At 43.8% G+C, this 19,466-nt stretch overlaps 2 protein-coding genes across 2 annotated transcripts; both read right to left on the minus strand.

Moving 5' to 3' along the window:
- Positions 1 to 10,394: 10,394 nt before the first annotated feature.
- LOC132765428 (taste receptor type 2 member 10-like) lies at positions 10,395 to 11,306 on the minus strand. Its single transcript, XM_060759716.2, has one exon. It carries the CDS (start codon positions 11,304 to 11,306, stop codon positions 10,395 to 10,397), a length of 912 nt encoding a protein of 303 aa, XP_060615699.2.
- Positions 11,307 to 14,320: 3,014 nt separating this feature from the next.
- Positions 14,321 to 18,672, minus strand: LOC132766493 (taste receptor type 2 member 8-like). The gene is made up of 3 exons (XM_067464850.1): positions 18,613 to 18,672; positions 16,807 to 16,899; positions 14,321 to 15,241 (listed from the first exon to the last, which is right to left on the minus strand). The coding sequence occupies exons 1-3, from the start codon at positions 18,670 to 18,672 to the stop codon at positions 14,321 to 14,323; spliced, it is 1,074 nt and encodes a 357-aa protein (XP_067320951.1).
- Positions 18,673 to 19,466: the final 794 nt, after the last annotated feature.

Genomic DNA, 19,466 nt, shown 5'->3' on the forward strand with positions numbered 1-19,466 from the left:
TGTGCCAAGTTTGGTTCCATTCCACCGTTGGCCGGGGGGTGGGGGGGGTTAAGAATGTTCTTTGATTATAAATCCCAGGAACTACAACTCCCAAATGTCAAAATCATTTTTTTGAGTGAAGGACATACATTGGGTTGTTAAGTGTCCAGTGGTTTTTGATTTCTGTTAATCCCACAAATGAACATTACATTTTTATTTATATAGATTTATTTCCTATATTTATACCCTGCCCTTCTCCCCCTGAAAGGGGACTCATGCTTACATATGCCAAAAAACCACTTTCAAAATGACAGAAAATACATTTTTTCCTCATTTTCATTGGAACTATTTTATTTTGGCCGAAAGCGAGGAGGAGCTGAGGAGCCTTCTAATCAAGGTGAAAGAAGAAAGCGCAAAAGCCGGGTTGCAGCTAAACGTCAAAAAAACAAAGATTATGGCAACAAGAATGATTGACAACTGGAAAATAGAGGGAGAAACCGTGGAGGCCGTGACAGACTTTGTATTTCTAGGTGCAAAGATTACTGCAGATGCAGACTGTGGCCAGGAAATCAGAAGACGCTTAGTTCTTGGGAGGAGAGCAATGTCCAATCTTGATAAAATAGTAAAGAGTAGAGACATCAGACTGGCAACAAAGATCCGCCTAGTCAAAGCCATGGTATTCCCTGTAGTCACCTACGGATGTGAGAGCTGGACCTTAGGGAAGGCTGAGCGAAGGAAGATCGATGCTTTTGAGTTGTGGTGTTGGAGGAAAGTTCTGAGAGTGCCTTGGACTGCGAGAAGATCCAACCAGTCCATCCTCCAGGAAATAAAGCCCGACTGCTCACTGGAGGGAAAGATACTAGAGACAAAGTTGAAGTACTTTGGTCACATCATGAGGAGACAGGAAAGCCTAGAGAAGACAATTATGCTGGGGAAAGTGGAAGGCAAAAGGAAGAGGGGCCGACCAAGGACAAGATGGATGGATGGCATCCTTGAAGTGACTGGACTGACCTTGAGGGAGCTGGGGGTGGTAACGGCCGACAGGGAGCTCTGGCGTGGGCTGGTCCATGAGGTCACGAAGAGTCGGAGACGACTGAACGAATGAACAACAACAAAATTTTATTTTCAGAAATGCTAAAGCTATCTTTTTCTATGTATTCATATATTGCTTTCAGCAGCCCATGGTTGGGTGTGTGTAAAGTTCTCCTTTTATTTATGGCGGCCCCATGAATTTAATAGGGTTTTCTTTGAGAGGAAATACTCAAAAATAGTTTTGTCAGTTTCTTTCTCTAATACTAACCAGAACTGGCCCTGCTTAGCATTCCAGGTCAGAGACATTTAATCTTCCATTGACTTTGCCAGGTATTATTCTTCTGTACAGTCGTCTCTGTGACCCAACCTGGACAGGCAGTCCCCAAGTTACAAACGCATTATGTAGTTTTGTCCTCACTGAGGGCTGAACAGTAAACATATTCATGGATTCCCTGCTGTTATATTAAGACTGTTACACATGCTGTGACATGCTTGAAATCAAAATTTCATTTATTTCTAATTAGAAATAAATGTTTCACAATGTATACTACATATTGTTTTTGTGATTAATCACTAAGCTTTATGTTCAGATTGTAACAACAAAAATACATCCTGCATATCAGACATTTACATTACGATTCATAACAGTAGCAAAATAAGACATGTGCAGTGTGCATAGGAATTTGGTCATTGTTTTTTTAAAAAAAAACTATAGTCCGGCCCTCCAGTGGTCTGAGGGACAGTAATCTGGCCCCCTGTTTAAAAAGTTTGGGGACCCCTGGTATAACGCATTGCGCCACTGTTGGGTCATCAAACATAAACATAAGCCAAGATTTTACTTGTTTTCTAAATATCAGGAGGGAGTAGGCTGATCCCACATCACTAGGAAGGTTGTTCCACAGTTGAGGGTCCACCACTGAAAAGGCCCTGTCTCTCGTCCCCATCAGCCACACCTACAAAAGAGGTGGGACCAAAAGCAGAGCCTCCCCAGAAAATCATAAAGTCCATCCTGGTTCATAGGGGAGATGCGTTCAGACAGGTAAGCTGGGCCGGAACCATTCAGGGCTTTATAGGCTTTGAATTTGAATTGTGCTCAGTAGTAAATTTGCAGCCAGTGGAGCTAAGGTAACAGGGGGGTTGTGTGCTCCCTGTATGCCGCTCCAGTAAGCAATCTGGTTGCCACCCATTGGACTACTTGGAGCTTCCAAACAGTCGTCAACGGCAGCACCACATAGAGCGTGTTGCAATAGTGTATGTGAGATGTAACAAGAGCATTGACCACCGTGGCCAAGTCTGGCTTCTCAAGGTAAGCGCACAACTGACTCACGAGTTTTCATTGTAGAAAAGCTCCCCTGGCTCCTCTAAAACCTGAAAATTCAGACTCAGCGATAAATCCAGGTGAACTCCCAAGCTGTGAACCTGTGACTTCAGGAGGAGTGTAACTCCATCCAGGACAGGCTGTAACCCTATATGCTGTTCAGCCTTTTGACTGACCAGAAGAACCTCTGTCTTATCTGGATTCAATGTCAAGTTGTTCACCCTCATCTAGACAGTCACAGCCAGCAAGCAACAGTACAGGAGCTGGATAGCCTCCTTAGCAGCAGGTGGAAAGGAGTGATGGAGTTGGACGTTATCTGCATACAGATGAGATCAAACTCCAAAACTCTGGATGATCTCTCCCGGTGGCTTTATATAGATGTTAAACAACATGGGGGACCCCACAGGGCAATGGCTGCAGGGCTGAGCAGGTGTTCCCCAGCAAAACCTTCTGAGACCAGCCCTCCAGGAAGGACCAGAGCCACTGCAGGACAGTTCCTCCAAGTCCCATTCCTGTGAGGCATCCCAGAAGGATATCATGGTCTACGGTGCTGAAGGCTGCTGAGAGGTCCAAAAGAACCAACAGGGACACACTCCCTCTGTCAAGTTTCCTGCGCACATCGTGCACCAAGGAGACCAAAGCTGTCTCAGTTCTATGTCCTGGACTGAAGCCTGACTGCAACAGACCTAGATAATCCATTTCTTCCAGGAACACCTGGAGTTGTGAGGCAACCACACATCCAAGACTGCTCAAAAAGGTGGGGATTAGAAACTGCCCAAAAGTTGTTCAATTGAGTGGTATCAAGTGATTGTTTTTTCAACATTGGTGTTATAATGGCCTCCTTTAGGCCCGCCGGAATCTTGCAAGGAGGAATTAACCACCACCTTCACCCACTCTGCCAATCCCTCTGCAGACCGAGTACATAGAATTAGAACCAGGAGACGTAAAGGGGACTTCCCAAGAAATGTTTTCATAAAAGTTTGGAACTACTAAAAGAAAGATAGTTTGTTATAATACATTCAAGACCATGAGGAGGCACAAAACATGGAAGGAAAAAAAATTCAAGATGTAAGTTACAAAACCTTGGCCTGGAAAAATGTTTGATACCTGTCACAACTATCCTTCGGAAGAAAAGTGTTTGTGACTCATAAGGATTTATTCAGCATGCAGGAAGATTTTGGAGAAGTGAGACTATGGAAGTGGCTTTAGACATGAGAATGCAAGGCATCATAACCCAACACAAATTGAAGGAAGAAATGGAAAAATTTCAAAAGGAGGAACTGGAAAATGATCAGGAAAAGGTCAAAGACCATGTGGAGAGGGGAAAAAGAGGAGAAGATAGAATAGAGGCAGGAGGATGTTGGAGTGACTATGGGAGGAATCTTTAATAAAGACATATTAGAGGGTAGAAAAGGGGGTATTATGTGTACAAGTACATACTAGGCATGTTTGATCCAAAAACAAATTGTTCAAAACTCATTTCGGATGTAGGGGGCACTGGTAGTTCGGATCTGAAGTCAATTCCGATTTTCACAGAAAAAAATGTTCAAAACTTTGCAAAGCTTCTGAGACTTCCGAATCCTCTGTTAATTGTTTCGAAGTGTTATTTCCTGTTTCATTGGGTGGTCTTTACTTTGAAAGTAGTTCTTTTACTCCAGAAGCTGGGGCCGGGGGAGTGGGGGAGCAAAGGGGGAAAAATCCATCCACTCTGGTTAAAGCCGCTTCTCTTGCTTAAGACTGAAGCAGGGGGGGAAGGAAAGGAAGGGAATCCATCCACACTGGTTAAAACTGATACGAGAGGGAAAGGAAAGGAAGGGAATCCACCCACACTGGTTTAAATTGATGTGGGAGGGAAAAGAAAGAAAGGGAATCCATCCACACTGGTTTAAACTGATGCGGGAGGGAAAGGAAAGGAAGGAATTCCATCCACATTGGTTAGAACTGATGAGGGAGGGAAAGGAAAGGAAGGGAATCCATCCATACTTGTTTAAACTGGCGCGGGAGGGAAAGGAAAGGAGAGGAATCAATCCACACTGGTTAAAACTGAAGCAGGAGGGAAAGGACAGAAAGGGAATCCATCCACATTGGTTTAAACCAACGCTTAGACTGACACAGGAGGGAAAGGAAAGGAAGGGAATCTATCCACACTGATTAAAACTGACGTGGGAGGGAAAGGAAAGGAAGGGAACCCATCCACACTGGTTAAAACTGACGTCGTAGGGAAAGGAAAGGAAGGGAATCTATCCACACTGGTTTAAACTGATGCAGATCTATTCACACTAGTTAAAACCATTTCTCTTACTTAAGACTGATGCGGGAGGTAAAGGAAAGGAAGGGAATCCATCCACACAGGTTTAAACTGAGCGGATCCATCCACACTGGTTAAAACCGCTTCTCTTGCTTAAGACTGACGTGGGAGGGAAAGGAAAGGAAGGGAATCCATCCACACTGGTTAAAACTGATGCGGAAAGCAAAGGAAAGAAATTAAATCCATCCACACTGGTTTAAACAGTCACGGGAGGGAAAGGAAAGGAAGGGAATCCATCCACACTGGTTTAAACTGACGCGGATCCATCCTCCTCGGTTAAAACTGCTTCTCTCGCTTAAGACTGACGTTTGAGGGAAAGGAAAGAAGAGAATTCATCCACACCGCTTTAGAACGCTTCTCTGGCTTGAACAGAGGCCAGGGTACAGAAGCAGGGGGAAAGCTTAATCATTTCCGACACACTTACCAATTCATAAGAGAAATAGCAGAAAATTTATTTATTATTTATTTATTTAGCAATTTTGTATACCGGTCTTCTCCCCTCTATTGGCGGACTCGGGCCGGTTTCCAACAATAAAATCACAAAACAATCATTAAAAACATCATATAACATTTTCAATTAAAATGATATAATAGCAAAATGCAATCACATAATAACAATGGTCAGTCGTCATAGTGAATTCGTTGTCCATCATTCATTGTCATCTATCCGATCACAGAAATATTGATTCACTCGTCGAAAGCCAAACCCCATAGCCAGGTTTTCACCCATTTTCTGAACGACAGAATGGAGGGGGCAGTTCTGATCTCCAGTGGGAGAGAGTTCCAGAGTCGAGGGGCCACCACCGAGAAGGCCCTGTCCCTCATCCCCACCAGACGCACCTGAGAGGCCGGTGGGACCGAGAGCAGGGCCCCTCCAGACGATCTTAACAACCTAGATGGTTCATAGGGGAGAATACGTTCGGACAGGTAAACTGGGCCGGAGTCGTTTAGGGCTTTATAGGTTAACACCAGCACTTTGAATTGTGCTTGGAAGCTAATTGGCAGCCAGTGGAGCTGGCGCAACACAGGAGTAGTATGCTCCCTGTACCCTGCTCGTGTTAGCATTCTGGCTGCCGCACGTTGGACTAGTTGGAGTTTCCGGGCAGTCTTCATAGGCAACCCCACGTAGAGAGCGTTGCAGTAATCTAAACGGGATGTAACCAAAGCGTGGACCACCATGGCCAAGTCAGACTTCCCAAGGTACGGGCGCAGCTGGCACACAAGTTTTAATTGTGCAAAAACTCCCCTGACCACCGCTGAAACCTGGGGCTCCAGGCTCAGCGATGAGTCCAGGATCACTCCCAAACTGTGAACCTGCGCCTTCAGGGGGAGTGTAACCCCATGCAGCACAGGCTGTAACCCTATGCCCTGTTCGGCCTTTCGACTGACCAGGAGTACCTCTGTCTTGTCTGGATTAAGTTTCAATCTGTTGTCCCTCATCCAGTCCGTTACAGCGGCCAAGCACCGGTTCAGGACTTGAACAGCCTCCTTAGTAGCAGGTGGAAAGGAGTGACAGAGTTGGACATCATCTGCGTACAGATGACACCACACCCCGAAACTCCGGATGATCTCTCCCAACGGCTTCATGTAAATGTTAAACAACATAGGGGACAGTATTGAGTCCTACGGGACTCCAAAGTGCAATGGCCATGGGGTCGAGCAGGAGTCCCCTAGCAACACCTTCTGGGATCGACCCTCGAGGAAGGACCGGAGCCACTGCAAAGCAGTACCCCCAAGGCCCATTCCCGCGAGGCGTCCCAGAAGGATACCGTGCTCGACGGTATCGAAGACCGATGAGAGGTCCAGCAGAACCAACAGAGAGACACACTCCCCCTGTCCAGTTCCCGGCGAAGATCATCCACTAAGGCGACCAAGGCTGTCTCCGTACCATGCCCTGGCCTAAAGCCAGACTGCACCGGATCTAGATAATCCGTGTCTACCAGGAACTCCTGGAGTTGCGAGGCCACCACACGTTCCAGGACTTTGCCCAAATAGGGGAGATTGGAAACTGGCCGGAAGTTGACGAATTGAGTGGGGTCCAGTGATGGTTTTTTCAACAGCGGTTTAATAACAGCTTGTTTTAAGCTGGCTGGAATGTTGCCTTCCCAAAGGGAGGCATTAACCACCACCTTTACCCGCTCTGCCAAACCCCCTCTGGCTTCCTTGACCAGCCAGGATGGGCAGGGTCCTAGGATGCATGTGGTAGGCCTCGCCTCCCAAGAACCCTGATGACATCGAGTTGAACAGATTGAAACGAATCCATCAAAACTGGACAAGCAGATGCTTGAGTTACATCCTCAGAGACTGCCATTAACGTGGTGTCAAACCCCGAACGGATCAAAGCAACTTTGTCCGCAAAGTACTGAGCAAAAGCTTCACAGCGAGCTGCTGAGTCGTCAGGGGACCCATCCTGAGAGGTGGGGTTCAACAACCCTCTGACTACTCGAAACAGCTCTACCGGACGGTTCTTTGCAGACACAATATTAGCCGAATAGAAGGAATTTTGTGCGGCCTCTATTGCCGCGCCATACGCCCTTTGGTAAAGGCGCAGGCGTGTTCGGTTTGATTCGCTAGGGTCTTTTCACCACACGCTCTCTAGCTACCTCTTAGTTTGCTTCAGCTCCACCAACTCCTCGTTGAACCAAGGAGATGGTTTAGTTCAACTACTTAAGAGGGGGCGCTCCGGAGCAATCGTGTCTATTGCCCTAGTCAACTCACTATTCCAGTGGGAGACCAGGGCACCGACAGAATCACCAACCGAGGTGACAGAAAAATCCCCAAGAGCCGTCAGGAGTCCCTCTGGATACATAAGCCTCCTGGGGCGGACCATCTTAATGGGTCCACCACCCCTGTGAAGGTTAGAAGTTGCAGAAGAGCAAAAAGACTTCTGGTTTCCTTAAAAACATCAAAATCGTTTCAAAAAGGGAAACGTTCTCAATTTATTCTGAATTACGAAGATTCCGACCAAACCTAACCATGTCTCGTATATACCCAAACACATAACATCCCTTTTTCTACCCTCTAAAATAAGAAAATATATTACAAAGGACCACAGTGTATTTATAAAAAGAAGACAAATGTCAGATTTAATAAGAAGGTTACTAAACATAATTCACTGTACAAAAGAAAAAGAGATAAAAGCTGGAATAATATCACTAGATATTTTTAAAGCCTTTGACTCAGTAGAATGACCAATATTTTAAAAATCAGTTTATTTTGTAGTCTGGCATGTACCAGAGGATTTTTCTGAATATTCAGAGGATGAGGGGGATGATGGGTTCCAAAACAAGGAGTCTGTGAGTGTTCGGGGGGAATTGCAGGCATTCAAGGCTGATGTTTTGAATTCTTCACCTGGTTCCAAGGCAATGGGGAAAATTGAAAGTTCCCTTGAGAAAAAACTTTGGGAAGCCGAGGAGTTTTCAAGGGAGTGTAGATTAGACCTAGGAATATAGGATGTGAAAAGCAAGTAAACTAGATATTCTCGGAGGACCTTGAAATCCAGATGTGTTAGACATGAAGTCATGGTTGCCTGGGTAGGCTCAAAATAAGTGGTTTTGATTTCAGGCCTTTCAGAGGAGACAACGTTGCTAATGGGGAATGGTCTCCTGTTAATGATTCCAAGTTTATCGTTCCCATATTGTCAAGATTCCTGTTTCTTGCTCCTGTTTATGCCTATGTACCTTTGGAGAAGTTACCTTGGAGAGGTTCTTGTTTTCATGTCAATGGATAATATACCTTTGGATTGGTTCTGTGGTTTTAGATTCCTTGGTTTTGGTTTTTAATCTGGCATTTTTGGATTACTGCTACTGTACTCTGGCTTCTTTTGAGTATTGCATTTTATACCCTGGCTGTCTCTTTTGGATTTGTCCTTTTCCCATTTTATATGCTTTTTATATAAACATTCTTTTATTGGATCATTGGACTCTAATGTGATGTAAGGTGAAATACATGTTCCAGAGCTAGGGTAAAAAAGTTGGTCTCCTCTCACAAGCCCACACCTTTTTTCACCCTTTGAGCATCATGGATTTACAGTCATTGCACCAGCAGCTTGAAACTTTACAAGTGGAAGTGGCGACCCTGTAGGATGCACAAGGCCACACTGGCCAAGCAGCTTGACACCGGAAAACACTACTAGTGCTCCCTGAAAAGCTGGGTCAATCCTCAAGGAGTTTAGGGACCACATCAAGCTGACCTGGGGCAGCCCAGGAATACAGGAAGTGGCTGACCACAAACTTCAGCAACTCGCTCAGCAGATGGCTCCCTTGGCACAGTATATCATAGATTTCTGCATCTTGGCCCAACAATTAAAGTGGAATGATGAGACATATCTGCAAATACATACACCGATGCACGCAAGAAAAACAGTAGAATTTACAATTATATTGTGACATGCTGTACCTCAAAAAAGAAACCCATAGCAGAACTTGTTCTCTTGACATTCTGCTCCCTGCAAACAAATCCTGCCCCCTCCCAGCTTTCTAAACAGGAGCCTTTTTTCTGAATATCTGACATGGATTTTTATTAGCAGTACTTGAGTTAGAACATCTTAAGAAACCCTTCATTCTTGTTCCTGTGCTGAGAAGTGTTTCCACTTCATAAAGTGTTAAGATTTCCCAATATATAATCAATAGTCAAGTGTATTTCAAAATGCTAATCCCCATCACTCGTGACTGGTGGCAGTGAGACATTGTGTTGATGACACTAGCTGACAGTTTCAGAAGGCTAAAATGAAATACAGGATTTAAGTTTTCATAAATTTTGGGCAGGATTATTTCAGATATGAATTCATTCAGGTGCTTCATGACAAAGGGCCGCCTTTCTACTACTACTACTACTACTTTTTCTTCTTCTTCTTCTTAGATTTATTTAACCCCACTTTATCTCTCTCAAAGGGCACTCAAAATGGCTTCACATAAAAGAATTAGTATACAATTCAAAATACACAATTAAGCAAACATTAAAACAGAACAGCACTAAAAACTTCACAGTTTAAATCTATCAAAACATATATAATTTGAAATATACAAACATGCAAACATTAAAACAGAATTAAACACAAATAGCATTAAAATTGACAATTAAAATCGATCAAAACATATTCAAAATTAAAAGCATGCTCTGATAAGATCTTAAACACCTTCATCTTTATAAGCCTATCTGAATAAAAAAGTTTTAACCTGCTGCTGGAAGGACAACAGGGTGAGAGCGATTCTGGCTTCATTAGGCAAGGAGTTGGATTTAGGGCCAACTCTCTTAATGGTTCCTTGTTTTTCACACATTCGTAGACAAATATACATTTGTCCAGGCTGTGACTCCCAGTTTTGTTATATGCTTGTTATCAACATAGATTTTTAGTATAATCCCAAGATGACACTATCTGAAGCCAGGCAGTTTTAATTTTATGATTGCATTCTTTCTGTTCTGCACAAATATTTTTGCTCATTAGCTGAGATCTTTCTGTAGTGGATAAGTAGGACCACAGATAAGAGGATCTATGCCTGGCAAGCATATGCTAAATCAGATATGCAAGGATAGAGAAATCAACTCACTAGGTTGAAGACAAGCCACAGATATTTATTATGGTTTGGCCAAAAATGATACAAATAAAGCAATTTTCTTCTAAATATACAAGCATAAACATACAGAGAAATACATCTTAAAGGGCAGTATTGTGACATGACAACATTATTAGCTTGTTAGCTGAGACGATTCGCTGGACAAATATCTGCTGTCCTGTTCTCTTTTTTTAAGAGCACTTTATCTAATATTCAGAACACGAGCAGCCATTTCTTTCAGTTTGGGATTAGTCAATATTAATATAACTGAGTGTGTGGAAGGAAATGAAGTTGCTAAAATATCAGTTATTAATACTTCAGGCCTATGAGGCTTAAAAACATTAGTTACTCCAAAAATTAAAGCAGCGAGAAATGCAAGGTAAAAAAAAACATAAGAGAGCACCACTATTATGACATTCATGTGAACCTGAGTGCTAACGTCCTTACTACCTAGACCACTTTTTTTCAGATTCCTTGTGTGCTTCCATAATGAGGCAAGCAAAAGAGTGGATGCAATTATACTTATGCAAACATTTATGGAAGTATAAGTCAGCTGCAGATGAAATAAACGTTTATTATAAGGCTCATTTTGAGTGGCATTCACTGGCAAGATTACAGTCAAGTTGCCACCCCTTATTTGTCCAAGATATTCAATGAGTGAAGGGAAACAGAAGATACTGGAAATGACTATTGACAATCCAAGCAGCCTGGGCACAAGCTTGTTGATCCTTGGCTTCAGCCAGAGGAAGAGGCAGTTGGAAAAGTTAGCGACCTTCACACAGTAAAAAACACTTAGCCATGTGGCAGACCAGAGGCTAGAAAAATTCATAAAAGTCCAGAAAATTGTTACATATGCCTTTTTGTAAGAAGGCAGACACCTCTCTGTGGAGAAGAAATGCAGAATATAGTTCACAGAATTCAACATCAACATCACAAATCTGGAGGCGCTTAAATTAATTAAGAGGAAATCACAAGGCAAAATCTTTCTTTTTTGAAGCCATTGGTGACCTTGAACAACTGTGATAAATCCATTTCCTAAAAGACCAACTATATTTCCAATCATTGTGATGCTCCACATAAGGATATGAAGTGGAGAAGTTAAGCTGCAATCCATTCTTGATATTGACTAGAAAAATAAAAGCTCTGAGAGGATGTATCTGTGTGTGATTTTCCTGTATTGTCTCTGGTGTCCAAAACAGAAAACCCTGCTATTTGAGCTTCTTAAATAAGTAGAACAATGAAAATACTATGGAAAACAATGCAAATTGTAGGAGGATTCTGTTATTAATGGCCCAATCAATTGTCTGTGCTGAAGAGGAAGCTGAAATAATTCCAAAATAACTTCTCATGTTTACTATGAATCTCCTTGCCCTTGGAACATGTATTTATTTTTCTCCCATGAGATAACATCATAGTGGTACATTTCTACAGCATAAAAGACAATACTTTAAGTTGAACACACAAATGGATGGAGCAACACAAAAGCTTTAATCATTCCCTAGGAAAGGTTGTTTCTAGTGTCATAGCACCATCAAATGTGCCCCTAATTTTAGTCCAGACTTAACAATACATCACCTTGGATGACCCCTTAAATGTTTGGGATATATCAGTCTTTATTTATTCATTCATTTATTTGTTTATTTACCATATTTCTATCCAACCCTATCTCACACCCAAGGGGGATTCATATCGGCTTACAACTTGGCACAATTTGATGCGACATCAAACTTTTTTCATGTCAAGAGTGGCTTGAGAAACTGCAAGTCGCTTCTAGTGTGAGAGTATTGGCCAATTTGCAAGGACGTTCCCCAGGAGACACCTGAATGTTTTGTTCTTTTACCATCCTTGTGGGAGGCATCTCTCATGTCCCCTCATGGGGAGCTAGAGCTGACAGAGGGAGATAAGTAGGACCACAGATAAGAGGATCTATGCCTGGCAAGCATACACGAGTATTGAAGGAACTAGCGGAAGTCAACTCGGAACTATTGGCAATCATCTTTGAGAGTTCTTGGAGAACGGGAGAAGTTCCAGCAGATTGGAGAAGGGCCAAAGTGATCCCAATCTTCAAGAAGGGAAAAAAGGATGACCCAAACAATTACCGCCCGGTCAGCCTCACATCGATACCAGGCAATATTCTGGAAAAGATTGTTAAGGAAGTGGTCTGCAAACACTTAGAAAGAAATGCGGTCATCGCTGGTAATCAACATGGATTTATCAAAAACAAGTCATGCCAGACTAATCTGATCTCTTTTTTCGATAGTTACAAGCTGGGTAGATGCAGGGAATGCCATGGATGTAGCGTACGTGGATTTCAGTAAGACCTTCAACAAGGTCACCCATGACCTTCTGGCAAACAAACTAGTCCAATGTGGGCTAGGCAAAACTACGGTGAGGTGGATCTGTAATTGGTTAAATGGACGAACCCAGAGGGTGCTCACCAATGCTTCCTCTTCATCCTGGAAAGAAGTGACGAGTGGAGAGCCGCAGGGTTCCATCCTGGGCCTGGTCATGTTCAACACCTTTATTAATGACTTAGATGAAGGGTTAGAATGCAGGATCATCAAGTTTGCAGATGACACCAAATTGAGAGGGACAGCCAATACTCCAGAGGACAGGAGCAGAAATCAAAACGCTCCTGACAGGTTAGAGAGAAGGGGCAAAACTAACAAAATGAAGTTCAACAGTGACAAATGCAAGATATTCCACTTGCAAGATGCAAAGATGCAGAATGGGGGGCGCCTGGCTCGAGAGCAGTATGTGTGAAAAAGATCTTGGAGTCCTCATGGACAGCAAGTTAAACATGAGCCAACAATGTCATGTAGCTGCAAAAAAGGCCAATGGGATTTTGGCCTGCATCAATAGGAGCATATTGTCTAGATCTAGGGAAGTAATGCTATCCCACTATTCTGCCTTGGTTAGACCACACTTGGAATATTGTGTCCAATTCTGGGCACCACAATTGAAGAGAGATATTGACAAACTGGAATATGTCCAGAGGAGGGCGACTAAAATGATCAAGGGTCTGGAGAACAAGCCCTATGAGGAGCGGTTTAAAGAGCTGGGCATGTTTAGCCTGAAGAAGAGAAGGCTGAGAGGAGATATGATAGCCATGTATAAATATGTGTGGTGAAGTCACAGGGATGAGGGAGCAAGCTTGTTTTCTGCTTCCCTGGAGACTAGGAAACGGAACAATGGCTTCAAACTATAAGAAAGGAGATTCCATCTGAACATTAGGAAGAACTTCCTGACTGTGAGAGCTGTTCAGCAGTGGAACTCTCTGCCCCGGAGTGTGGTGGAGGCTCCTTCTTTGGAGGCTTTTAAACAGAGGCTGGATGGCCATCTGTCAGGGGTGCTTTGAATGCAATATTCCTGCTTCTTGGCAAGGGGTTGGACTGGATGGCCTATGAGATCTCTTCCAACTCTACGATTCTATGATTCTATTATTCTAAGTGTATGCAAATCAGGATAAAGAAATCAACTCACCAGATTGAAGACAAATCACAGAGATTTATTATTATTTGGCTTAAAAAGATGCAAATAAAGCAATTTGCTTCAAAATATACATACAAGCATAAACATACTGAGAAATACATCTTGCGGGGGGGGGGCAGTATTGTGGCTCACCAACATTATTAGTTCTTTAGCTGAGACCATTAGCTGGACACATATCTGCTGTCCTGTTCTCTCTTTTTTAGGAAGCACTATCAACATAGATTTCTTAGTATAATCCCAAGATGACACCATATGAAGCCTGACAGTTTTAATTTTATGATTGCATTCTTTGTATTCTGCACAGATATTTTTGCTCATTAGCTGAGACCTTTCTGTAGTGGATAAGTAGGACCACAGGTAAGAGGATCTATGCCTAGCGAGTGTATGCTAAACCAGGTAGGTCAGGATAGAGAAATCAACTCACTAGGTTGAAGACAAGCCACAGAGGTTTATTATGGTTTGGCCAAAAAGGATGCAAATAAAGCAATTTCCTTCTAAATATACAAGCATAAACATACAGAGAAATACATCTTAAGGTGGGGCAGTATTGTGGCTCGACAACATTATTAGTTCATTAGCTGAGACCATTAGCTGGACACATATCTGCTGTCCTGTTCTCTTTTTTAAAGAAGCACTTTATCTAATATTCAGAATATGAACAGCCATTTCTTTCAGTTTGGGATTAGTCGATATTAATATAATGGAGTGTGTGGAAGGAAATGAAGTTGCCAAAATATCAGTTATTAATGATTCAGGACTATGAGGCTTAAAAACATTTGTTACCCCAATTATTAAAGCAGCGAGAAATGCAAGGTAAAAAAAGATATAAGAGAGCACCACTATTATGACATTCATGTGAACCTGAGTGCTAAGGTCTTTACTACCTAGACCACTTTTTTTCAGATTCCTTGTGTGCTTCCATAATGAGGCAAGCAAAAAAGTGGATGCAATTATACTTATGCAAATATTTATGGAAGTATAAGACAGCTGCAGATGAAATAAACGTTTATTATAAGGCTCATTTTGGCTGACATTCACTGGCAAGATTACAGTCAAGTTGCCATCCCTTATTTGTCTAAGGTATTCAATAACTGAAGGAACACAGAAGATACTGGAAATGACTATTGACATTCCAAGCAGCCTGGGCACAAGCTTGTTGATTCTTGGCTTCAGCCAAAGGAAGAGGCAGTTGGTAAAGTTAGTAACCTTCACACAGTAGAAAACACTTAGCCATGTGGTAGACCAGAGGCTGGCCAAATTCATAAAAGTCCAGATAACCGTTACATATGCCTTTTTATAAGAATGCAGACACCTCTCTGTGGAGGTTAAATACAGAATATAGCCCATGGAATTGAACATCAGCATCATAAATCTGGAGGCGCTTAAATTAATTAAGAGGAAATCGCAAGGCAAAATCTTTCCTTTTTGAAGCCATTGGTGACCTTGAACAACTGTGATAAATCCATTTCCTAAAAGGCCAACTATGTTTCCAGTTATTGTGATGCTCCACATGAGGATATGAAGTGAAGTTAAGCTGCAATCCATTCTTGATATTGACTAGAAAAAGAAAAGCTCTGAGAGGATGTATCTGTGTGTGATTTTCCTGGTTTCTCTCTGGTGTCCAAAACAGAAAACACTGTTATTTTGAGTTTCCTAAATAGCTAGAACAATGGAAATACTATGGAAAACAATGCAAATTGTGGGAGGATTCTGTTATTAATGGCCCAATCAATTGTCCGTGCTGAAGAGGAAGCTGAAATAATTCCAAAATAACTTCTCATGTTTATATGCCAAGATGTCAGGACCCAATTTTCAGGGCCTGGATTATAGCACCAGAAATCAGGGCCACTGACATTAAACACTGATAAGGCACCTGCAACATCTGACCCTGAAAGGAAACGGCTAATGGATTTGGTGGGTGGATTTCGCGGGGTTTTCTCTTGGTGGGAATTCTATCTATGAATGTGGGGGAGGGTATATAAGGGAGTGCTAACCACCGCCTGGCACTCTCCTCTTTTCGTATGCTAATGATTCCTGTAGTAAAGTTTCCAGTGATACCAGAAGCGTCCTGTGTCTTCATTTGGGAGCAGCTGCAGTGATCTGACACCAAGACATGTAATATGAATCTTCTTGCCCTTGGAACATGTATTTATTTTTCTCTCATTAGATAACACAATAGTGGTATATTTCTACAGCATAAAAGACAATGCTTTAAGTTGAACACACAAATGGATGGAGCAACAAAAAAGCTTTAATCCTTCCCTAGGAAAGGTTGTTTCTACAGTGTCATAGGGACATCAAATATTCTCCTAATTTTAGTCCAGACTTAACAATGCATCACTTTGGATGACCCGTTTAAATTTTGGGATAAATTAACGAAAATTATTTATTTACCATATTTCTATCCCACACCCAAGGGGGATTCATATCAGCTTACAACTTGGCACAATTCAATGCAACATCAAACTTTTTTAAATGTCAAAGGTAGTTTGAGAAACTGCAAGTTGCCTCTGGTGTAAGAGTATTGGCCGATTGCAAGGACGTTTCACAGGGGACACCTGGATGTTTTGTTCTTTTACCATCCTTGTGGGAGGCATCTCTCATGTCCCCTCATGGGGAGCTAAAGCTGACAGAGGGAGCTCATCAGTGCTGTCCCTAGATTCATACCTCTGATCTGTCAGTGTTCAGACCAGCTAGCACAAGGGTTTAACCCATTGCGCCACTGGGGGCTCATCAAACATAAACATAAGCCAAGATTTTACTTGTTTTCTAAATGTCAGGAGGGAGTAGGCTGATCTCACCTCACTAGGAAGGGTGTTCGACAGTCGAGAGTCCATCACTGAAAAGGCCTGTCTCTCATTCCCACCAGCCGCACCTACAAAAAAGGTGGGACTGAAAGCGGGACCTACCCAGAAAATTTTAATGCCCTCCTGGTTCATAGGAGGAGATGCGTTCAGACAGGTAAGCTGGGCTGGAACCATTCAGGGCTTTATAGGCTAAAGCCAGCACTTTGAATTGTGCTCGGTAGTAATTGGCAGCCAGTGCAGCTAAGGTAACAGGAGGATTGTGTACTTCCAGTATGCCGCTCCAGTAAGCAATCTGGCTGCCACCCATTGGACAACTTGGAGCTTCTGAACAGGCAGCACCACATAGAGCGTCTTGCAGTAGTCTATACGAGATGTAGCAAGAGCATGGACCAATGTGGTCAAGACTAGCTTCTCAAGGTATAAGCACAAGTGGCGAATGAGTTTTCATTGTGCAAAAGTTCTCCTGGCTACTGCTAAAACCTGAGATTTCAGGCTCAGTGATAAATCCAAACGAACTCTCAAGCTGCGAACCTGTGACTTCAGGAGGAGTGTAACTCCATCCAGGACAGGCTGTAACCCTATACACTGTTTAGCCTTTCGACTGACCAGGATAACCTCTGACTTGTCTGGATTCAATTTCAAGTTGTTCACCCTCATCTAGAGAGTCACAGCCAGCAAGCATCAGTTCAGGACCTGGACAGCCTCCTTAGCAGCAGGTGGAAACGAGACAGAGTTGGACATTATCTGCGTACAGATGACATCAAACTCCAAAACTCTGGATAATCTCTCCCAGTAACTTTATGTAGATGTTAAACAACAGGGGGGACAGTACTGAGCCCTGTGGGATCCCACAGGGCAATGGCTTCCAGGCCGAGCAAGTGACCCCCAGCAACACCTTCTGAGACTGGCCCTCCAGGAAGGACCAGAGCTACTGCAGGACAATTCCTCCAAGTCCCATTCCCATGAGGCATCTCAGAAGGATACCATGGTCTACGGTATTGAAGGCTGCTGATAGGTCCAAAAGAACCAACAGGGACACACTCGCTCTGTCAAGTTCCCTGTGTAGATCATCCACTAAGGAGATCAAGGCTGTTTCAGTTCTATGTCCCAGTCTGAAGCCTGACTGCAACAGATCTAGATAATCGGTTTCTTCCAAGAACATCTGGAGTTGCGAGGTAACCACACATTCCAAGACTGCCCAAAAAGCGGGGATTGAAAACTGGCTGAAAGTTATTCAATTGAATGGTGTCCAGTGATTGTTTTTTCAACAACGGTCTTATGATGGCTAACTTTAGGTCCACCAGAATCTTGCAAGGAGGCATTAACCACCACCTTCACCCACTCTGCCAATCCCCCTCTGACTTCTTTTCTCATCCAGGATGGGCAAAGATCCAGGATGCATGTGGTCACCCTCGCTTCTAGATTATATGTTCTCTGATTCTGAATATCTCATCAATGGATAATCTAGCACTAAGAATTATCACGAGTAAAACAAATCTTCCCTGTGGTGCTATGATGAAAGAGGACAACTGAGACAAAGTGGCTGTCCCTACTATGTCCCTACTAGGATGGTGGCCCCTCCAGGCTAAAGGTGGTGCTGTTCAATGCCAGGTCGGTAAACGGAAAAACTTCCATCATCCAAGATCTAATCCAAGAAGAACGAGCCGACCTGGCTTGTATAACAGAAACCTGGCTGGACGAGGGGGGAGGGGTTAATCTCTCCCAACTCTGTCCACCAGGCTATTCTGTTCAGCACCAACCAAGGCTTGGAGGGTGGGGAGGCGGAGTCGCAGTAGTCTATAAGGATTTTATCCCACTGATCAGGCGTCCCATCCCACAATCATCTTCCTTCGAGTGTGCCGGCTTTAGGATAGGTGACCAGGACAGGATAGGGATTCTGTTAGTGCACCGACCACCCCGCTGCACTACAGTCTCCTTACCTGAGCTAGCAGGAGTGGTCTCGGACATGGCGTTGAACTCCCAACGGCTTTTGGTCTTGGGAGACTTCAATATCCATGCCGAGGCCCCTCTTTCTGGCGCGGCTCAGGACTTCATGGCCGCCATGGCAACCATAGGCCTGTCCCAGTTAATATCTGGTCCCACCCATAGTGCCGGACACACCTTAGATTTGGTCTTCACCCAGGGATGGGATGAGGGTGACGGGATGGAGGAGCCGACCATCGCTCCTTTGCCATGGACCGATCACCACCTGATCAGTTTTAGACTAACTGTGCCTTCCAACCTTCGCAGGGGTGGTGGACCCATTAGAATGGTCCGCCCCAGGAGACTTATGGATCCAAATGGTTTCCTGACGGCCCTTGGGGATATTTCCACCTCCTTGGCTAGCGACACTGTCGACGCTCTGGTCTCTGGCTGGAATAGTGAGCTGACCAGGGCAATCGACACTATCGCTCCGGAACGCCCCCTCTCGAGTAACCGAGCTAAACCAGCCTCTTGGTTTACTGAGGAGCTGGCAGCAATGAAGCGAAAGAAGAGGAGGTTAGAGTGCGTGTGGCGCCTGAATCCCACCAATCCAGCCCAAAGACATCTGAATGCCTTCCTAAGGTCCTACGGTGTGGCAATAGCGGCGGCTCAGAAAACATTCATCACAGCCAATATTGCATCCGCGAAGAATCGTCCAGCGGAGCTTTTCCGAGTTGTCAGAGGCCTGTTAAATCCGCCAAAAAGCGAGGCCTCGGATAACTCGGTGGCTCGCTGTGAAGCATTTGCTCGATCCTTCGTGGATAAAATTGAGCGGATTCAGTCAGGTTTTGACGTCACATTAACGGCAGTCTCTGGGGATGTAACGAGAGCATTTGCTTGTCCAGTTTTGTTGGATTCGTTTCAATTGGTTCAGCTTGAGGATGTGGACAGGATCCTTGGAGAGGTGCGACCCACCACATGCATCCTAGACCCCTGTCCTTCCTGGCTGATCAAGGAAGCCAGAGGGGGTTTGGCAGGGTGGGTGAAGGTGA

The sequence above is a fragment of the Anolis sagrei genome, chromosome 2 (assembly GCF_037176765.1).
Source record: "Anolis sagrei isolate rAnoSag1 chromosome 2, rAnoSag1.mat, whole genome shotgun sequence".
Lineage (NCBI taxonomy): Eukaryota > Metazoa > Chordata > Lepidosauria > Squamata > Dactyloidae > Anolis > Anolis sagrei.